The sequence below is a fragment of the Bos grunniens genome, chromosome 1 (assembly GCF_055505025.1).
Source record: "Bos grunniens cultivar Pamir isolate PY7600 chromosome 1, Bosgru_T2T1.0, whole genome shotgun sequence".
Lineage (NCBI taxonomy): Eukaryota > Metazoa > Chordata > Mammalia > Artiodactyla > Bovidae > Bos > Bos grunniens.
Genome location: NC_141165.1, coordinates 103,980,697 through 104,002,531, shown reverse-complemented (window position 1 = coordinate 104,002,531; position 21,835 = coordinate 103,980,697). Strand labels below are relative to the sequence as shown.

Genomic DNA, 21,835 nt, shown 5'->3' with positions numbered 1-21,835 from the left:
TCCTTCAATAATAGTGCTAGATGTAAATTTTCTTCTTTAGAATCTCTTAAGTGGTAGCACATGTGAATAACCAGTTTTTAAATTTAATGATGGTGAGAACTGTGCCTAACTATGCAGTATTAATGCCAGCATGCAGTACACTGTACGTCAGCACTTCATAATAGATACTATCAATTCTGATTTGAAAATAAGGAAGAATAAGCATGAAGTGGAAAGTAGGTGTGTATACCTGCAAAAACACTGAATCATTGTGGCAAGTACTGCTCCGACAAACCACTCCTGCCAGCACACTATTTAGGTTGTATGTATTCTGAAGACAGTCTCTAGTTTCATTGTCTACAGCTGTAAGTTAAAATAAAATGACACGAAGTAGATCATCTTTATATATGGCCTTCATGGATGAAAGACAAATAATTTAAAACTTACTTCATATTAAATTTACCATTATATAAAAATATAAAATATGATGTGGCTATGTTATTTACAAATACCTCCCAATTCAGAATTTCAACCATGGTGGCTACTATACTGGACAACACAGATATTGAACATTTTTATGGTCTATTTGAAATGATCTGTTACCACTTCTGTATCAGTTTTTTTTTTAAATAAGCATGTACTAATTTTATAACCACACACAGAAATATCTCCCTTGTACCCCCAAACACAAATCAGGAAAATAAGTAACCAGTGAATTAAAATCTAAAAACTAAGACAAGGCAGGGAAAAAACAAAAAAAGCAACACTTGCATTTTTAGCTTTTAGCTCTAGGTTTAGTATAGTCTATCAAAAAAAGGATGATATTTTGATCACTAGTTATGATTTTCCAATACTGTTCATACTGACATTTGTACATGTATTTTTTAAAATTTGAAGGCAATGGCACCCCACTCCAGTACTCTTGCCTGGAAAATCCCATGGACAGAGGAGACTGGTAGGCTGCAGTCCATGGGGTCGCTAAGAGTCTGACACAACTGAGCAATTTCACTTTCACTTTTCACTTTCATTCACTGGAGAAGGAAATGGCAACCCACTCCAGTGTTCTTGCCTGGAGAATCCCAGGGACCAGGGAGCCTGATGGGCTGCCATCTATGGGGTCGCACAGAGTCAGACACAACTGAAGCAACTTAGCAGCAGCAGGGAAATGTACATTTCCCAAGGTACATTCTTTTCTGTAGACCATTGAACCCTTGATATGCTTCAGATTCTGTTCCAATAATCTTAAAAAAGGATGCGTATAATATTCCCTTTACAGGAGATCCACAACAAGATAGTTCAAAGAGGTCCTGCAGCAAAGAAATCTTTTTTTTCTAAGACATCTTTCAAATGTGAATCATCCTCCAAAAGATTCTGTAATGGAACCTGCCCTTTAAGAAAATACTAAATTCATGCATCTTCTAAAAAATAAAAGAGAAACTAAATACATTACCTAGTTGAGACAGCAAACTGATGATACTTAAGATCAGTGGGGCACTTATGTTTGGGTCTTCAAGTAGTTCTACAAGGCAACTTAAGCATTCACTTGGTAGTATCTGATTTGATGTAAATAATCGAGTGAGCTTCTGTCCAGAAATTACCTAGAAAACAGTCATTAAAACGTGTTAGTTAAGAAATGGCATTTTTCACTTCTCCATCTTACATATAACCCAGTTTTTCCAAAGTGGCACTGCCACACTTTTCCAATTTAGAAAATTCATACACGCTGTTCCCTCTACATGGAAGATCACCTATCCCTTCACTCACTAACTAATGTAATTATTCCAGTCTCGGTTTTGTTTCCTCTACTAAGCTTTCTCTAATTCTCTTCCACTAATTAGGTTAGGTTTGCCTGTTACACTATCCTATAGGGCATTATAAAAAGTACACATGAATCCACTTATCTGGACAAGGGACATCTGAACAATCCATGTAAGGGACAATTTATGTGGTGCTGGAAATGTTCTACCTCATGATAACAGGTCGTAGCTACTTGAGAGTACACTTTGGTTTAAAAATAAATAAAACTACCAAGCTCTTCACTTAACATTAATGCACTTCATGCAATGCACGTGTGTTATATTTCAACTAAATGATAGAAGTGTTTTTGGTAAACCTCTTGAAAAGTGTGAGAACAGAGTACATAGAAGTCAATCTCTAAGCCTCAAATTTCTTTGAAGTCTCTTTCAATTGTTGATAACACTCTGCTCAGATTCATAACATACCTGTTTATTCTCAAAAATAAATAATGTTTCAGATTACAATCTAAAATTCTTAATTCTTAAAGAAAACAAGTATTCTTAGGAGACAGGCAGCTCAAGTAGTAAGAAGAGGAGCACCAGAGAACCTTGAGAGTTCTCAAGGTTACACAAGTAACCTTGAGTGTACACCAGTTAGAGCAAAGGCTGATGTTGCTGGGCCATTCACAATGCCTTCTTCGCAGCAGTTTCTAATCTTTGCAAATTTAGCCTTTTATCATAGGATTAATATAACAAATAGGATATATTTTAAAATTATGTTCAATTCTATGTTGAGAAGCTGCAACATAGAATTAAGAGTAACTTTGAGCTTAATTACTTTTTATTAAACTGATGTCAATATTAATTGGAATTCCATTAAAGTATAACAAATGACAGCCGGAGTTTAAGAGTCTAAAAACAAACAGGATCACAGAAAGCTGTGGTTATATCTTTTAACACAAAATAAGCACACTCTAGAGGCAAATCATTGGGAAGTAACGGAAAAAGTGACAACAATTCAGCATTTTAGGACTGAAAAACTGTGAGCAATACATTTTGGTAAAGAAAAAAGGATTATGATTACTAGTAAAGAAGATTGGTCCTCAATCCAGAGTAAATTGAAATAGTAATTTTCAAGCTCGAGATCAACATGAGTTCAAATAAAAGCAATAAGCAACAGGTTCAGATTGCAAAATGCCTAAGGAACAAGAGATAAATCAAATTTTAATCCTTATTCTCTAGCATCTCCACCTCCGAGAATTGCTGTACCTCTGAAAAGGCCTGTTACAATGGAAAAACGAAAATAAGCAGCAAAGGAAAAGATACAGCTCGGAGCTCTTTCCTCTACCAACTCCAAATACGCTGAAATTCCTCCCCCTTTTGTCTCACCCTCCCGCTTCCTAGGGCTTTCAGTACTCTTTCTCACTGCAGTCAGCTGAACGCGGAGAGGCCTGGAGTTGGGTGGGAATTCAAAGGTGACAATCTCTCGCTTTCTATAGCAATACAAAAAGACAGCGGTGGGAGCGAGGAGTTGCCCTTTGTTTTCGAAGCTGAGACCGCTACAGTCTCGGCCACCAAGTGAACGAAGGCTACAGGGAAGTCCGTCTCGTCCGCCATCCCCGGAGCCCCTTACTTACCTCTAAGTGCCGCAAAAGCTGAGCGGTGTTCGCCTCGGACTTAACGGCTTTATACTGACTGATGCTCAGAAGCAAAGACTTCAAGCAGGCAGTGGAGTCCATCCGGACCCGCCGCAGGGCCGCTTGGAGCGGGTACCACCACCGTCCTCCAGCTTTTACCGCGCTTTTTTTGATTTTTCTTCTCCACCCCCTCGCTCCCAGAAGCTTCCGATTCCGGTTGAGCTCCGGAAGTCCCTTGGCAACTTGAGGATGGCACCCTACGAAGGAAAGGGAGGGCTGGGATGGAGTGGTGGAGGTGGGGGATGTCGAGGCCCAGTATGAGTCCGTAAGGCGGGCTAGTAGTTGTCCTTTCAGACCCCCGATCTGAAAAGCCGCGAGGTTTTAGTTCGAGATCCCGTGAAGCTGAGAAATCTCGCGAGAAGTCAATTGCGGCTCCACTGGCGTAGGGGGCGGTGGGGTAGCATGGGGTCCCTGTTCGTCTGTGGGCCCTCTTTGCGTTTCCTTCCTTGGCCTTCACCGTGGGTGGCCAGTTGTTTCTTTGTGCGTCATCTTCTTCCTGAGAAATGGTCGCTTTCCCCTAGTCTAGACACGGTGAGGAGCTCTGAGGAGGAATCTTGGGTTCTAGATTTTGAGGCGGCCCGGGAGAGGCCTGTTTTTAAAATCGCTTGTTTGTCCACCGCTTCTACTGAGGAATGTTGGTTTCTGAGTAAACCTATGGCCGTTCGGATTCGGTGGCAAGTTAGTCATGCGCTTATGATAGTCGTTGTCAATTTATTTAAGAAAGCTGGCCCAGGTGACTCCTGTGCCAGGTGTTGTTCCGAAGGCTGTTCTTATTAGCGTCAGTTTTGTAAGTGAAGGTGTCTGCTTTTATTTGGCATGGTGGATTTATAAATCTTGGTGTCTAAGGAAATGGCACTGTTCGCGGTTTTTGTTCAGAAATAGTATTATGCGTGTGAATATCATGAAATGAGTCAGAGTGGTTCTGGAGCTTTTTTGCTTATTGTACGGTATTGTTGAATGAAGCTTTAAAAGCCAGTTTGGAGAAAATGTTAAGAACTGGGTACACATCCTTTTTATTAAACCATCTGTCAGAAATTATGTTTTGTCAATTCAAAGAAAGCCTATTTTGCGTCACTACATTTTTAAAGACGAATTATTTTTATATTAAAAAGCAGTTTAATTCTGAAAGGTAAAAATGAGGCATAAATCATTGGGTAATTAATGTGTTTATGCATTTATTCATTCTGTAAACAATTATCGAGTGTATAAAGTGGGCTAATCCTGCTAGTTAGGGACCCTGCTGGGAAGGAATTAAATGTAGAGGATAATAGTAGGTACAAAAGTCACCAATTAGAGGCATAATGCGATTATGGTAAGGAGCGGAGCCAGGCTGTTTGCTTACAAATCCTAAGTCTACCTTTTTACTGTGTGACCGTAGACAAATTCTCACTGTTTCGATCTCATCTTGAAGTAAAATCTGAGTAACAGTAGCATCTATTTCATACGATTGCTCATTGAATAAATAGCTGGAGCCTACAGCGTGCTAGGCATTGGTCTAAGCACTAGATTCAGTAAACTAAAAATCCTATTGTCATGAAACAAAAATCCTACCATTACATTCTGATAGGGGAAAAAAACAGTAAATAATAAGCACAGTAAGGAAAGGGAGATGGAGAAAAAGAGAATTACTCCTCTAGAGTAATGGTTTAAAAAAGAGAAATGGGAGGTCAGGATAGAGAAAGCATGATTTGAAAAATACTTGAAGAGTCGAAAAAGACCTGTGCTTTCTAAGGGGAAATATTTCTAGATAGAATAGCAAGGGGGAAAGCTTTGAAATGGAGCCTGATAATATAAAGAACAGCAAGGACCTTGCTATGGCTGGAGTAGAAAGCGAGGGTGAGAGAGAGTAGTAGAGATGAAGTCATGTCAGGTTATAAAATGAGCTAACCAATGACGAACAGTTGTCTGGCATAGTTATGTTCTCAGCAAGTGTCAGTCACATCTTAGGTCCTTGGCAATACAGGTGATAACAGTTTGACAGCATTAGACTTTTCATTCACAATTGTCTCACGATTGTCCCCATTTAGATCTGAGGGAAAGGGTCAAAGCTGTGTGCTAAAAGTGCTATCCTTTGAAATCTTGCATTTTAACTTGAGCAGTCGCACACATTTTGCATCTCCATATTTATTTTAATGTAAAATAACATCTTTCTAAGAAAATCCTCACCAAAAATTGAGCTGTGAAAAGGTCTGACATCTTTTGTCAGAGATACTCGTGTATCCCAATATGAGAAACACAGCCATATTTTTAAGACCCAAAAGGGGAAAAGGAGGAGGAGGAAATGGAGCTGGGTCCAGATGACTGAAGGTTGTACTACCCTTTGAGCTGGGACTCTATCTTGAATTAAGTGGTGATCTCTGGTTTCAAACTGGGTCCTGATAGTTAGGTTTGTGTTTTAGACTGATTACTCTGACACTCTGAGGAAGATAAGCCCAGAAGTAGGGAGAATATTTATTTTACTGGAGTCTTTCCAAAGGATGGCTGAGATAATTGAAGTGGAGTTAGCAAAAAGGTGACAAATTTAAGAAATATATATGACGTGAAATAGGTAGGACTCTGAATGACTTCAAATGGAAGAATGAGAGGGATAGGATTCCAAGTTTCTAGTCTGGCTGATAGAGAAGATATAGAAACTGCTGAGGTAGTCAATATTAAGTATTCACGTTGTATTTTATGTTCAGTGAAATATTGTATAGCTTATCATGTAGTCTTGTACCATTCTCATTAAATTTATTCCTGGATATTATATAATTTTTGTTACTGTGAGTGGGTTCTCTTTTTCCCCTAAATTTTTTTAGTTTGTTTTTGCTACTGGTAAAAGAGAAACTGATTTGTAGTATGTCTTTTACTCAGTTTACTGACTGAAATATCCTTATTGATTCAGTTTTGCTTTCTCTCATAAATTTTCTAGCTACGTATCACCAGAAAATAATAATTGAATCCCTTCCAATATTTCTTGTCTTACTTTATTTCATCAGTGTAATTTCTAAAATATGGAATAATCATAATGATACTATTTAGCCTTGAAGATATGCTCATTGTTTTAACTCCCTTAAATGTGTTTCCTGATCTATAAATTAGGAAAAATATCTCCATCAAATACAAAGAACAGACAGCAATACCATTTTATGGAGAGATTTCATGCCAATCCCTGATAAAGGAATTGGATACTTGGTATTTTGTCTTAACACATTTAAGGGAGTTAAAACTTGCCTAGGAGCTTGCAACTCAAGGGCTGTTAAACTCCTTTATATCTTCTGGAAAAACTTAATGAGCATATCTTCAAAGCTAAATAATAAAATGGAAATTTTTAATGTCATGACCAGGGTTTAAGTCGTATTAGATGACTCATATTGAATGGAGATATTAACTGTATTTTTTGACAAAAGTGCAGTGTACTGAATGTTGTAATAGAGGAATTATATCGGAGGTGTGAATACAGAGCTAATTTGTAATTCATTTAATCTCCGTATATTTAATGAGTGCTTGAGTAGCAGGTTCATTTCTAGGTTCTGGGGATAGAGTAGTGAATCAATTAAACAAAAATGTCTGTCCACGTAGAGCTTTTATTTTAATGGGAGATATAGCAAAGAAAAAAAAGAGATATAAGTAAAATATATGAATGTTAGTAATAAGTGCTATATAGGAAAAGAAAGAGAAGGGAGATAGGAAATATAAGAGTCAAGATGGAGAATTGCATTTTTAATTAGGGTGAAGTATTGATCAATATTTGCTGCATACCAAATCACCTCAAAATTCAGTGGGTGAAACTGAAAATTTCTTTCTTGGTCTGTGGGTTGACTGCAGTTAGTCTGATCAAGGCCTGACTTGGCTGAGTGGGTACTTCAGCTGTTTTCTGGGGAAGGGGAGATATCCAGAAGTCAAGCTCAGTTATGGTGAGGTATCAACTAGACATCTGGAAGCTTTTGAGTGGGCTCTTCAATATATTATTTGTCATCAAAGGAGTGGTCAAGGCCAGAGATAAAAATGTAAAGCCTCAAGACTAAATGACATGGGGTGAGTAGGGTAGAAAAGACTGAACCTCGAAGAACTAAAATATTTAGAGGTTGGAGAGATGTGGAAAAACAAAAACACTGAGAAGTAGTTGCCAGAGGACAGGGGACCTATGTTGACCCTGTGGTTGTCTGTTGGGATTCCTGTTACTGTAGCATTTGGGCTGCTTTCAGCTTGTGAAGGTGGACTCTAGGTCGACAGAGAAGGAAGTCTTTATCTATATACAGGTTTCACTGTTTATTTCTGCCTTCAGAGGACTTGAAGTATGAGGAAGGATTGGTGACTTTATTCTTTATATCAGTATTGAATGCTTGAAGTATGCCAGGTACTAGGCACTGGGGATGTAGCAAGGGATTTATAAAAAGAAAAAAAAGTGTAACTCTGTGGGACTTCCATGATAGTGAGAGCATGAGGCCAAGACTAAAGCTGAGAGATTATTCAATAGGCATAAACAGCAGGTAGAACAAAAGTCCTATTGGCCCAGGTTCCAAAGATACAAGACAAATCAATGGTAGAAAATTGGCAGAGGTCTAAACATGAGGTCATTTGGATACCATGTCCCCAGTACGATTAAAATAATTTAAATATGTACTGATATTAAATTGATTTTAGCCTTTATACAGAGCCAGAAAACAGTCTGTACAGTTAATGTCAACTCTCATTTTTTCAAAACAGTTTACTTTCCATCACAAAGCCAGGAAACCTAAATAAACCAAAATTATTCTCCATTTACGATTATTTTCATCCTGGTTTCTTTCCCAACCGTATATGATTAAGCTAATCTGTAAATGACTTACCAAACCATAAAATTAATGTTCTCACTTTTCAAACAGTTCCTGATTTTATTTAATGTACATTTCACAGACTTCAACTCTAAGAATACAAGCAATGGATAATTTGGGTAAATGTTTTGTCCTGCATTTTCACATCTAATTTCATATCCCCAAAACTTTTGACTTTTTTAAAAGTGCTATCCATTGTTTCTGAATCGAATTTTATAGATACTACTACTACTACTAAGTCATTTCAGTCGTGTTCGACTCTTGTGTGACCTCATAGACAGAAGCCCACCAGGCTTCCCTGTCCATGGGATTCTCCAGGCAAGAACACTGGAGTGGGTTGCCATTTCCTTCTCCAATGCATGAAAGTGAAAAGTGAAAGTGAAGTCGCTCAGTCGTGTCCGACTCTTAGCAACCCCATGGACTGCACCCTACCAGGCTCCTCTGTCCATGGGATTTTCCAGGCAAGAGTACTGGAGTGGGGTGCCATTGCCTTCTCTGATTTTATAAGTAAACATGAAATGCGCACTCCAGTACTCTTGCCTGGCAAATTCCATGGACGGAGGAGACTGGTAGGCTGCAGTCCATGGGGTCGCTAGGAGTCGGACTCGATTCAGCGACTTCACTTTTACTTTTCACTTCCATGCATTGGAGAAGGAAATGGCAACCCACTCCAGTGTTCTTGCCTGGAGAATCCCAGGGATGGGGGAGCCTGGTGGGCTGCCGTCTATGGGGTCGCACAGAGTCGTACACGACTGAAGCGACTTAGCAGCAGCAGCAAACATGAAATGGCGCACTTTTAAGTTACAGTAATCATTTTTAATTATAACTAGTATTTGTTGAAAGCCTCTGTGCAGAGCAGTGTCTTCTGCATATCTCATTTAAAATTTTCTAGTCTTTTAGGAAATAGAAATTATCAAGATCAGGAAAGGGGTATATGTTTCCTGAATTAAAATGTGAAGTCATTTTCTGAAACGGGAGTCCAAAGTAGAGTATGCACACCTTAGGTATGTGAAACTGACTATTACAGTGTTCAGTTCAGTTCAATAAATATTAGAACTTTTGTTTTTTACCAATTTTAGTCTTACTCTTTTTATTTTATAGTAGTACTTACAGTAGCATTAATAGCATAAATGAATTGCTAGCCATATATTTTCATTGTATTTTCAGATTTGCTTCTTTAGAAGTATGTGATCCAAAAAATTGGAGACTTCTCCAAAATCTTTAACCTTGATGGAGAATAATATTGGATTTGGGTAGGGTCATTGGTGGTGGGAGAATCAAGTATATATTGTATTCTCTATTCCCTGCTTGATTGTCATCTCGATTTGAGTCATGTCTTAACAGTCTGTCATATCCTTTTTTTCCATTATTGTCTAACAACTGTAATGACAATGTAATATTTTTAAATGACTGAAAATATCCCACTTTTGGAGCGTTTCCTGAACAAATGGTCCTTCCAACAGTCCTAGCTGCATTTTTGAGTAGCATGGTTTTCGCAGTGCTACCTGTAAGTAACCTGAAACTGATGGATTGTTTAATATTTGGATTTTTTTCAGGTGAAGTCTAACCTGTGCATATTTATAATAGATACATTCCAAATATTTATAACATATATATATATATATATATATACTTCAAATTTGCTTGTGTAAGTTCAGGAATAAATGACTGAATAGATCTGAAGAGAATTAAATACCTTCTTCAGACAAGATGCTAATTTTGGCAAGGATGTTCCCCATATTGGCAGATTTGTAAGGATGGGGCCTTGGGTGTGCATTGCTATTTTCTGGGCCTTGGGTGTGCATTGCTATTTTCTTGTGTCCTGGTGTGATCTGCCAGATAGTGCCAACAATGATCTTTGCTAAATAGCTAGAGCTGAGTAGTACCCTGATCTTTGGGGACAGATTAAATCTTTGGTTTCTGATAACTTTTGCATACATTTTCCAACCATCGTCAATCAGTCTTAGAGTTTACTTAAGCAAACTATATATTTTTTCCTTGGGGGAAAGTGATATTTTGGCTTCCCTTTTGTAGGTATGTTTTGAGGCCTTGCCAAAGTGAAAGTCACTGTTGTGTCTTTGTGACCCTATGGACTGTAGCCCCCCAGACTCCTCTGTCCGTGGAATTCTCCAGGCCAGAATACTGGAGTGGGTAGCCATTCCCTTCTCTAGGGGATCTTCCAAACCCAGGGATTGAACCCGGGTCTCCAGCATTGCAATGGGTTCTTTATGTCTTGCAGATGTTCATTTTGAGTCTTTGCCAAGAACCTAAATTAATACAAAATGGAAGAAATAAATGGAAAATTAGAAAATCAAATAATCAGTATATTTTGGCCATTCTTCAGACAGCTAATAACAAATTAATTGTACAATCTGTTATTCTTTGAGTTTAAACTGATGTCTTTAGCCCTTGTTGTTTACTGTCTCACGTGTGAGAGTGCTGAAGCCACAAAACTCCTGCTTTACTCTTTTCAAAGCCACCAAGTATGACTGTTTCTATTTGACAGACAGATTAATAGTTAAAATTTTGGTTCAAAGAAACTCCCATAAAAATGTCTTGAGTTATTCCTAGAAAGTGTCCTCTTTGTAGTTTCTTCAGCCTTGGAGTGGTTACTGTACTATATGTGGCCAGAACATATCACATCTCCATTTACAGGAGTGTTTTAGAATTCTTTTGGTAAAGTTTAGCAGAAGTGATAACTAGCATTGTCAGAATTTGCTTTAGTAACAGACCTGAAATACATTTAATTCAGTGCTGAAATAGAAATCCAGCTTTGTAAAGTAGCTTTCAAAATTTGACCAAGTTGCATGTTCAGGATTGTTTATTGCAGCATTGTTTATAATACCAAAAAATATATATATAAAACCCACATACAAACACAAACTGGATACAATTGAAGTATTTATCAGTAGTGGTCTGGTAAATAGTTTCATTTATACAATGGGATATCATGCAGTTTAAAGAATATGGCAGATTCATATGTGTTGATATGAAAACTGCAAGGTGCCAAATATATGCAGATTAAACTGCCAATTGTTATCATGTAGGATATATTTGAAAGATGTTTTTGACCCATTTTCTTAAGTCTCATTATTACTATTCCTTTTCATATAATAGCTTTTCTCCAAGGTAGAGAATTGGAAGGAAAGTGAACTGATTTTGCCATAAATTTAAATGAAATTAAGTGAAGATGATGATAGTAACAAATATAGTCCTTACTATGTTCAGTTACATGTTTTAAAACATTTACTCTTTGCAACCACCCTGTGAATCATGGATCAACTTTCCCCCTATTTTTCAAATAAGGAAACTAAAGTACGGAGATGTTCATTCCACTTAAGGTTTCATGGTTAAATGTGTTGAAGCTGACTTGTACACTCTTGTAAACTGGCTGCAGTGTCTCTTGTGCTCTGAGCTACGAATCCTGTGCAACCTCTCAACTTTTCACACTGATGGAAACTAAATGAGATACTTTATCATTTCTCCTTTTTGTAGACAAATGATTTGTTGTGTTTATACATGATACCTGAGTCCAGAAGATCCCCTGGAGTAGGAAATGGCAACCCTCTCCAGTATTTTTGCCTGGAAAATTCCATGGACAGAAGAGCCTGGCAGGCTACATTCCATGGGGTGATAGAGTCAGATGTGGCAGAGCACACACACACGTTCATGATACCTAATCACAGGATTTTTTTTTTTTAATTGCTGAGAACAATCTATATTCATTTAGTTAGCCTTTTCATTTTAATTCATTTAATAGGTAGTTCTGAGCTGTGGGCAATTTTGTCCCCTGAAGGACATCTGGCAGTGTTTGGTGATGTTTTTGATTGCTACAATGGGACTGAGGTGAGAGAGAGTTGCTACTGTCATACACTGGCTAGCTAGGCATGTTTCTGAACATGCTAAAAATGCATAGGACAACTTCTCATAACCAAGATTTACCCAGCCCAATATTTTTTTTTTTCAAGCTAGTAGCATTAAGAAAAATGAACTTTATTTTTACTGCTTTTTTTACACTGTTATTATGCACTTTTCCCACCTGGCAATGTGTTATCTGTAAGTGCCACAACTGATAAGGCTAGCAAATTCATGGGACCATAGGACATCCACCCATACATTGAAATGTAAACTTGTTGGCCAGGTGGAGCCTCTAACTTGGTCAAGTAACAAGAGTTAAAATGAGCATTTAAGTGGATATAAAGACAATGTAAATATATACAGTTTAAGGAGGTGACAGTGCTACAAGGTGAATGTTTGAATGATTAAAAAATTATAAACAATAGTTGTGCCTACTTTTCTGTGAATAGCACAGCTTTAAAAATAGGGAAAGGAAACTCTTAAATTAAAAAAAAACTTGTTATAATTCCATGAGAGGAAAAGTGGGTGATGGAAGCTCAGAAAGGGGCAGCAGTAAAAAAGATATTTTGCTGCCTCAGGATATGAATGGCAGTACCTTATTTTCAACCAGTAAAGCAACATGCAGGTAAAATCATTTTGGTTAGTGGATAAAGGTGTGCTTTAAATCGACACTAAACTTTAGCTTGCCCTGTGGTCAGCCAGCCAGACCTGAATAGTTCCTGTCGAAGGGCAGTTCCTCAGTTCCAAAAAGGCAGAGTAAATGTTTCATTTCCTGCTGACAAGGAAAGTCTACTGAAATGAATACACATGGGGAAACTGGATTCACCCTTTCCCCCATGTTAACCCTGATTTTCAGAGAAGGCACTGGCACCCCCCTCCAGTACTCTTGCCTGGAGAATCCCATGGATGGAGGAGCCTGGAGGGCTGCAGTCCATGGGGTCTCGAAGAGTCGGACATGACTGAGCGACTTCACTTTCACTTCACTTTCCTGCATCGGAGAAGGAAATGGCAACCCACTCCAGTGTTCTTGCCTGGAGAATCCCAGGGATGGGGGAGCCTGGTGGGCTGCCGTCTATGGGGTCACACAGAATCAGACACGACTGAAGTGACTTAGCAGCAACCCTAATTTTAAAAGTATCCTTTAGCCTCTTCTAGAATAGTGAGAACTTTTGATTATTTCAGAAGTACAGTGGTAACTTTGCAGGCTGGCTGCTTCCTTTCTGTTGCTAGGCATTTATACCTTCCTTCCCAAGAAAGGCTGTAAAGTGCTACTGCTGCCAGTTTTGCCTGTGGGGCTTGCCACATGGCAGCTCAGCTCCTGGGAAATGATGGGATTAAGGATCAATTCTGGAAAACCTTTCACCATAGATATTAAGAAGAGGTGGCAAGAATACACAGAACTATACAAAAAAGGTCTTCATGACCCAGATAACCACAATGGTGTGATCACTCATCTGGAGCCAGACATCCTGGAATGTGAAGTCAACTGGGCCTTAGGAAGCATCACTACGAAAAAGCTAGTGGAGGTGATGGCATTCCAGTGGAGCTATTTCACATCCTGAAAGGTGATGCTGTGAAAGTGCTGCACTCAATATGCCAGCAAATCTGGAAAACAAAGCAGTGGCCACAGGACTGGAAAAGGTCAGTTTTCATTCCAATCCCAAAGAAAGGCAATGCCAAAGAATGCTCAAACTACCACACAATTGCACTCATCATCTCACACACTAGCAAAGTAATGCTCAAAATTCTCCAAGCCGGGCTTCAGCAGTACATGAACCGTGCACTTCCAGATGTTCAAGCTTATTTTAGAAAAGGCAGAGGAACCAGAGATCAAATTGCCAACATCCGCTGGATCATCGAAAAAGCAAGAGAGTTCCAGAAAAACATCTGCTTTATTGACTATACCAAAGCCTTTGACTGTGTGGATCACAACAAACTGTGGAAAATTCTGAAAGAGCTGGGAATACCAGACCACCTGACCTACCTCCTGAGAAATTTGTATGCAGGTCAGGAAGCCACGGTTAGAACTGGACATGGAACAACGGACTGGTTCCAGATTGGGAAAGGAGTACATCAAACATCAAGGCTTTATATTGTCACCCTACTCATTATATGCAGAGTGCATCCTGTGAAATGGCAGGCTGGATGAAGCACAGACTGAAATCAAGATGCCCAGGAGAAATATCAATAACCTCAGATATGCAGATGATACCACCCTTATGGCAGAAAGTGAGGAAGAACTAAAAAGCCTCTTGATGAAAGTGAAAGAGAAGAGTGAAAAGGTTGGCTTAAAACTCAGCATTCAGAAAACTAAGATTATGGCATCTGGTCCCATCACTTCATGGCAAATTGATGGGGAAACCATGGAAACACACTTTATTTTCTTGGGCTCCAAAATCATTGCACACGGTGACTGCAGCCATGAAATTAAAAGATGCTTGCTCCTTGGAAGAAAAGCTATGGCCAACCTAGACAGCATATTAAAAAGCAGAAACATTACTTTGCCAACAAAGGTCCATCTAGTCAAAGCTATGGTTTAGCCAGTAGTCATGTATGAATGTGAGAGTTGGACTGTAAAGAAAGCTGAGTGCTGGAGAATTGATGCTTTTGAACTGTGGTGTTGGAGATGATTCTTGAGAGTCCCTTGGACTGCAAGGAGATCCAAACAGTCCATCCTAAAGAAAATCAGTCCTGAGTATTCACTGGAAGTTTGATGCTGAAGCTGAAACTCCAATACTTTGGCCACCTGATGTGAAGAACCGATTCATTGGAAAAGCCCCTGATGCTGGGAAAGATTGAAGGCAGGAGGAGAAGGGGATGACAGAGGATGAGATGATTGGATGGCATCACCGATGTGGTGGACATGAGTTTGAGTAGGCTCCGGGAGTTGGTGAAGGGACAGGGAAGCCTGGCGTGCTGCAGTCTACGGGGTCGCAAAGAGTCAGACACGACTGAGCAAGTGAACTTAACTGAATCATCCTGTCTCCTGGAAAACCTTTCACCACAGAGATTGATATCAGGTTGTATTTTAAAGCAGGCTGAAAAAGAAAGCCATTAGCCTTTTTAAACTCTTAATTTAGGATCCAAATACATTTTAATTTATTGATTAATTTTATAATCTTTTCTTTTTCAAACTGTACACTGAATAGCTTAGTAGAGGCCTTCCATTCTCTCTGCCTTATTGCCAGAGGGTTTTCCTCCTTTTCAGCCTCACTATGATCTATGCAAACAGCTACTAACTGAAGGAGAGCTTATCATAAAGGGGAATATCCAGGCCTGAGTTTTTAAATTCAGAAAATGAGAGGATTATTTTGTCTGGGAGAGGCATACTTTGTATGCTCTGGCTATGAAATGTCAGTTTGTTTTTTTTTTTAATTAAAATAACAGGGAGGCTAAAGAAACCATAAAAACAGTTTGATCACAGTCCTACAATTTTCAAAGCCATGTCCTTTTCTGTACAGCTTTATTAAGAGATAAAGCAGATCTGAGTTTGTGTGAAAGAATAGCAAGTTTTATCCAACCTTTCTCTGCTTCATTATTGGCTTTAGTTTGTATCTTTGTATTTGAATAGAGAACACAAATTTTAATAGACATATGACTTTGTATACTGAGTTTTTGAAATAAGACTAAAAGTAGAAAATAATATACCTAGGAGAATTATATTGTATAGGCGAGTTATGTAAATACTGACAGCAAGAAGTGTTTTATTAGGTATGGGCAGGAAATGGGTGTTAGAAAGCTCCATTGTAAATGATGGAGTTTAGTGGAAGTCTGTAAATCTTTGCATTTGTACTCTGATTAAGAAATATCAGCGAGCATTGAATTGTTAGAGAATTATCGTTGTTTCTCAAGCCTTTTTGTGTAACTTAGAACTGGTATGTGTTACTGGCTCAGTCGTGTCTGACTCTTTGCAGCCCCATGGACTGTAGCTTGCCAGGCTCCTTTGTCCATGGGATTCTCCAGACAAGAATACTGGAGTGGGTTGCCATTCCCTTCACCAGGGGATTTTCCCGACGCAGGGATCGAACCTGGGTCTCCCGCATTGCAGGCAGATTCTTTACCAGGTGAGCCAACAGGAAGTAAAGTCTCTCAGTTGTGTCCGACTTTGTAAGACCCCATGGACTGTAGCCTACCAGGCTCCTCTCATGGGATTTTCCAGGCAAGAGTACTGGAGTGGGTTGCCATTTCCTTCTCCAGAGGATCTTCCCCACCCAGGGATCGAACTCAGGTCTCCTGCATTGTAGGCAGACACTTTACCATCTGAGCCACCAGGGAACAGAGAAGCTAAGTCAAATACAGAATATAGATAGAATAATTTCTTTCTTTGTCCCAGAGCACCATGCTCTGATGTGAAGAGCTGACTCATTTGAAAAGACCCTGATGCTGGGAAAGATTGAAGGTGAGAGGAGAAGGGGACGACAGAGGATGAGGTGATTGGATGGCATCACGGAATCAGTGGACATGAATTTGAGTAATCTCTGGGAATTGGTAATGGACAGGGAGGCCTGGTGTGCTACAGTCCATGCAGTCGAAAAGAGTTGGACATGACTGAGTGACTGAACTGAACTGAACCATGCAATAGTTATATACTTTTACTGTAATTCTTCTTCAGCTTGTGTACAGTGGGACCAGAAAGGGAAGCCAGCGTAACAGAGGGCAATAGAATTTGGAGACCTGAACCCTCAGTAAAAGAGATCAAATGGGACTGACTTTGGAAGAATTGGCTTTGGGATAGTTAAATTAGAGAGTAATAATAAAAGATGTAGATATGCTGCTACTGCTGCTGCTAAGTCACTTCAGTCGTGTCCGACTCTGTGCGACCCCATAGACGGCAGCCCACCAGGCTCCTCTGTCCCTGGGATTCTCCAGGCAAGAACACTGGAGTGGGTTGCCATTTCCTTTTCCAGTGCATGAACGTGAAAAGTAAAAGTGAAGTTGCTCAGTTGTGTCCGACCCTCAGCAACCCCATGGACTGCAGCCCACCAGGCTCCTCCATCCATGGGATTTTCCAGGCAAGAGTACTGGAGTGGGGTGCCATTGCCTTCTCCGGTAGATACGCTAATGATACTTTATTCCCCTTTAGTTCTCATTTATTTTGCCAGTTTTTTTTTTTTTTTTATTCTTTCAGGAAACACCCACAACATCCAGTGATATTTGAATCAGAGAATATGCAAGAGTTCTTCACGTCTCTCGTCTCCTATTAATGGAGACTCATACAATTTTGAAGAAAAGTAGCTAAATGTTATTTTTTCTGTCTTTCTTTGAGATCGCTCGGTCGTGTCTGACTCTTTGCGACCCCATGGACTGTAGCTTTGCAGGCTCCTCCATCCATGGGATTTTTCAGGCAAGAATACTGGAGTGGGTTGCCATTTCCTTCTCCAAAATATTATTTTTAGACTAAGAGAAATGTTGAGGCTTGGGAGAAACCAACATGATTCTGTAAAGCAGTTATCCTTCAATTAAAAAAAAAAGATTGTGTTAAAGAGGTACTTCTTATAACTGGGAAATAAATTATTACAAACCATTTGGGAAGCCATTTAGCAATATGCACCTAGAAGCTTAAAATATTTGTGTCTTTGACCTAGGAAATCTATTTCTGAGGATTTATAGTAAGGAATTAATCCCATTACAGGCAATGGAGTTTATCACAGTACTAATTATTTATTGAAAAAATGGGAAACACTAAATGTTCGACTATCCGGAAGTGGCTAAGGAAACCGCAGTCAATCAATTGTTATGTAGCCATTGAGAATGTTTACTAGGAGTATAAAATAACATGAAAAGTGCTTTTGATATAATTCAGTGAAGAAGCTACTGTGGTGTATTCCATATTCAATATGATTATAAATTGGTAAAATATACATATGCTTGTATATTAAAACATAGGCAATGATTTATATTATTTATGTTTAGATGATGAAAATATGTAATTTCACTTTCTTTTATAGCAGTTTCAAAATTTTCTTTAATGATTATATATTATTTAAGTAGTGGGGAAAAAGAATGAAATCCTCCTACCCTCCTACTAAAAACATTACTTTCCTTACAGCTTTAAACAGCAGTCATAAAAGTCAGTCTTCAAGCCTTCGAATAAGATTTGCATAAGAATATTATGCAGCATGGATTCTCTACCAGAAGAATTTTTTGTGAGGTAAGGGATGGGCTGACAAAAACTGACTGTAGGTGTTACATTCTAAAAACACAACATTTGCCTTTCTCAGAAAATTTTGAGAAGCTAGTGTGAATGAGATACCCTTATATTTCAAGACAACTTAACAGTTTTTTAGTAGAGGATGTAAACTGGGTAAAATCTAATTTTAAAAGATTTCTCTAAGGACTTAGACCCTGACTCAATAGCTAAGAGTTGATGTGCCATAGCTTGCCACACTGGGGACATTCACAACAAAGTAATGTTTTATTTATCATTTAACAAGCATTTAAATAGATTTGGGACTTCCTTGGTGGCTCAGATGGTAAAGAATCTGCCTGCAATGTGGGAGACCTATGTTTGATCTCTGGGTGAGAAAGATCCCCTGGAGAAGGGAATGGATACCCACTCCAGTATTCTTGCCTGGAGAATTCCATGACCAGAGGAGTCTTGCTGGGTATAGTCCATGGGGTCGCAAAGAGTTGGACACGACTGAGAAAGAAACACTAAATAGACTTACTTTCTGCCACACATTGTTTTGAATGCTTTTACAAACTTTAACCCATATAAACCTCATAACAACTCTAAGAGGGAATGCTATTATTTTTTCCATTTTATATAAAGTATCCTTAGTATAACACAGAAGACTACTAAGTGGTTCAACTGGGCCTAGGCTAAATGTCAATCTCTCCCCTCCAATTAGGGAAAGTTCATCCTGCTTAGACCTTTCCCATAAAATAGCAAAGAGCTGGTTAGTATTGGAGGTCTCCTTCTCACCTTGCCCTATCTCATATAATAAGCAATGTGTTGTTTTTGCAAATATTTAATTACCTCCTTGACACTTAGGGAATAAGACTAAAATAAAATATCTGTACTTAGATAGCATCACTGACTGAATGGACATGAATTTGAGCAATCTCCTGGAGATAGTGAAGGACAGAGGAGCCTGGTGTGCTACAGTCCACGGGGTTGCAAAGAGTTGGACATGACTTAGCAATTGAACAACAACTTAGAATTATAATATAGTCAGAAGATATATAAAAAGTTGTTTTATATTTAGGCAAAATGCATGCGTAAGTATTATAGTAGAAATGCTGTGCCTGTATATAGAATGAAACACTAATTGATGGGGGGGTTCAGTGGGTTTTTACAAGGTGACATTTGGACTGAGCTTTAAAGGATAAAGATAGCTTTTGATGAATGTAGAAGCAGGGCACATGGGAGGTTGTTTAGCTGAGGAAACAGCAAGAAAAAAGTATTTAAGATAAATTATTGGGGAGGAGTTTGACTCCTGATGAGTTAGCTTTATTTTGTTCAGAGTTATGAGAAAAGGGGCAGAGGAGAAGTAAAGATAGGTTGAAGGTTTGTAATGATCACAAGGAAATATGTACTGTTAAGTAACATGGAGATCACAAAAGGAGAACAGTTTTAATGTGTGTTGAGAAAGTAAGTGAGGACAGATAATGAGTTCAACTTTAGCTATGAACAGATTGAGGTGTTGCTAAGATAGTCTTATGGAGATTGTCAAATAGGTGGATGGAAATATGTAGCTGTAACATCAAAGAACAATTAAGGTTGCAGATACAGATTTGTGAATCATTGGAATGGGTTATTATTTGAATTCATGGAAGTTTGCTTACTTATTTGTTTGTATATTCATACATTCAATAAATATTTGAGTACCTACTTTATATCAGATGTTGAGCTGGAGACTTGAAGGTAAAAATAGTGAATAAGAAGAACCTGATTCCTATTTGAGGGTGTTTATTCATGGGCATAAATGAGATTGATTTAAATAGAAAATGTAGTAAGAAGAAAGAGGGCTAAATATGGAACATTACTATATGCTATATATGTATATTTCAGGTTTATTATTATAGCAAAATTTCAGCTTTTCCTAGCAGCAGAGTAAAGTACACAGATGGTAGAAGTAGCAGAAGAGCAAAAAAAAAAAAAAAAAAATACTAGTCTTGCACTTTGTTTTAGCTTTGCTGCTTTCTAGTGTATGACTTCTCTGGGCATTAATTTACCCATCAATAGAATAAAGTAGATGCCATATATGACCACTGGGGTACCGTCCTGATCTAAGACATGGGGAGCATGGTTTGATAGTGTTAACATATGCAGTTCTATGTAAATATTATTAAAATAATATTAAGGTAAATGAAAGGAAGAGGGCTAGCCAGTGGTACAAACTGATAAGTGGACAGCTGAGGGGCTAGGAGAAGAAACAATAGCAGCAAAGGATGTAGAGGTTTTCAAGGAGGGTTGGAATATATGATGTATTATGTTAAATAATACAGAAAGGGTCACTAAATGAGGACCCAAGACAAAGCTACTGGAGTAGCAAATAGAATTTCATTAGCAACTTTTATTAGAGCACTTTTAATGTTGTGGAGCAAGTGCAGATTAGTCAAATTTTCACATCAAAATTTGTTATGGAACCGATGGAACATATCGAAGCTCATGTTCCACACTTTTGTTTAAGAAGTTCTGAAGTAGGGTTTGGACATCTGGATGTTTCCAGAGCTTCACAGATAATTTTAATATGCATTAAAATCTGGGACTGAGAACTACTGGGTTAAGGAATAAATGATCCTGAAGTGGAGTCAACAGGTATAATATACCTTTCAAGAACATTTTGTACTCTCTCAAACCTTAACAGGCTTCGGAAGACTGCTTAGTATTTTTCATTCCTTGATAACACAAATGCCTTGTGTTCCCTTTGGAATGGGGCTTAGAAGTGCAGGAAAAAATGGTTAACAGGTTTCTTTTTACCATGACATTTTAAAGGGCACTGACTCCTGTTGTGAAATATTGTTTGTGTGTATAAATCAGCTTTTGTTGTAATGTTCACTGTGTAGACAGTTCTATACTGTTTATCTGTCCCAGTTTTCCCTGACAAAATCAGTTAGCACATAGTGGATGATAAATGATTGTCAGTCAAATGAGTATATAAATGTAAAGTGAAATAGGATATTTACAAAGTACAATTCTGAATAAATCAATTGTACAAAGTACAATTCTGAATAAATCAGTTGAGGTTTCTCCCTCAGTTTTCTCTCTGCTAGAATATAGAATTAAGCAGATTATATAAATCATATATGACCCTATGTTATGGTTCTCAGATCTTGTGTCATGGTTCTGTATGCAGGCAAAAGCAATTTTATAAATAAATTTTTGGTTCAATAAACAATACTGCATATGTTCACATTTCAAGTACATGTCAAAAGCAAAACTTGTTATTCCTTTCTACAGAAATAGTTAAATAATTTCTAAATATGATACTGTTCTATTTCAGTTACAAAAGCCACTTTGGAAAACCAGATAATCTTGATGCTAAGAAGCTGGAAAAAAAAACTGTGTAAGATAGACACTTCCCAAACCTTAATTATTTTCATAAACACACACACACCTGCACACACAAAACAAAATATCAATCTTTTTTTTCCTTTACACTGAAACAGTGCTATAAAGTTAATTTTTCCCATTATTTTGATATATTGTGTGTTTGTTAAAGATGAAAATTTTTTTTACATCAGTTTTCTGTTCTCTCTGCCACCATCCAGTAAGGACTTGGAATAATTTCTTTTCTTTGTCGTGAGTCCTTAAAGAGAGATA

General features: G+C 38.2%; 2 protein-coding genes across 44 annotated transcripts in view; one reads left to right on the top strand and one right to left on the bottom strand.

Annotated features, from left to right (window-relative positions):
• CIP2A (cellular inhibitor of PP2A) overlaps positions 1–3,717 on the bottom strand; it is a 28,531-nt gene extending 24,814 nt beyond the window's left edge. For 5 of the 9 annotated variants that reach the window (XR_015166150.1, XM_086407641.1, XM_086407670.1 and 2 more), the window contains exons 1-3: positions 3,353–3,717; positions 1,430–1,577; positions 230–342 (exon numbers count right to left, since the gene is read on the bottom strand). Coding sequence is in view for 1 of the 9 variants with exons in the window: in XM_086407641.1 (XP_086263767.1) it covers positions 230–342; positions 1,430–1,577; positions 3,353–3,454 (363 nt within the window). In the remaining 8 variants the exon portion in view is untranslated. The remainder of the gene's footprint in view (positions 1–229; positions 343–1,429; positions 1,578–3,352) is intronic. The other 4 variants (XM_086407650.1, XM_086407693.1, XM_086407658.1 and 1 more) reach the window with 1 other exon arrangement.
• The window catches only part of DZIP3 (DAZ interacting zinc finger protein 3), a 133,756-nt gene continuing 115,018 nt past the window's right edge, over positions 3,098–21,835 (top strand). For 6 of the 35 annotated variants that reach the window (XM_086407454.1, XM_086407481.1, XM_086407462.1 and 3 more), the window contains exons 1-3: positions 3,781–3,943; positions 18,116–18,217; positions 21,516–21,578. In XM_086407454.1, coding sequence (XP_086263580.1) covers positions 18,186–18,217; positions 21,516–21,578 — 95 coding nt within the window. In that variant the 5' untranslated portion in view covers positions 3,781–3,943; positions 18,116–18,185. Of the gene's footprint in view, positions 3,191–3,766; positions 3,944–8,264; positions 8,328–8,446; positions 9,716–15,980; positions 16,131–16,399; positions 16,466–17,332; positions 17,411–18,115; positions 18,218–21,515; positions 21,579–21,835 lie in introns of those variants that run through there. The other 29 variants (XM_086407518.1, XM_086407500.1, XM_086407397.1 and 26 more) reach the window with 18 other exon arrangements.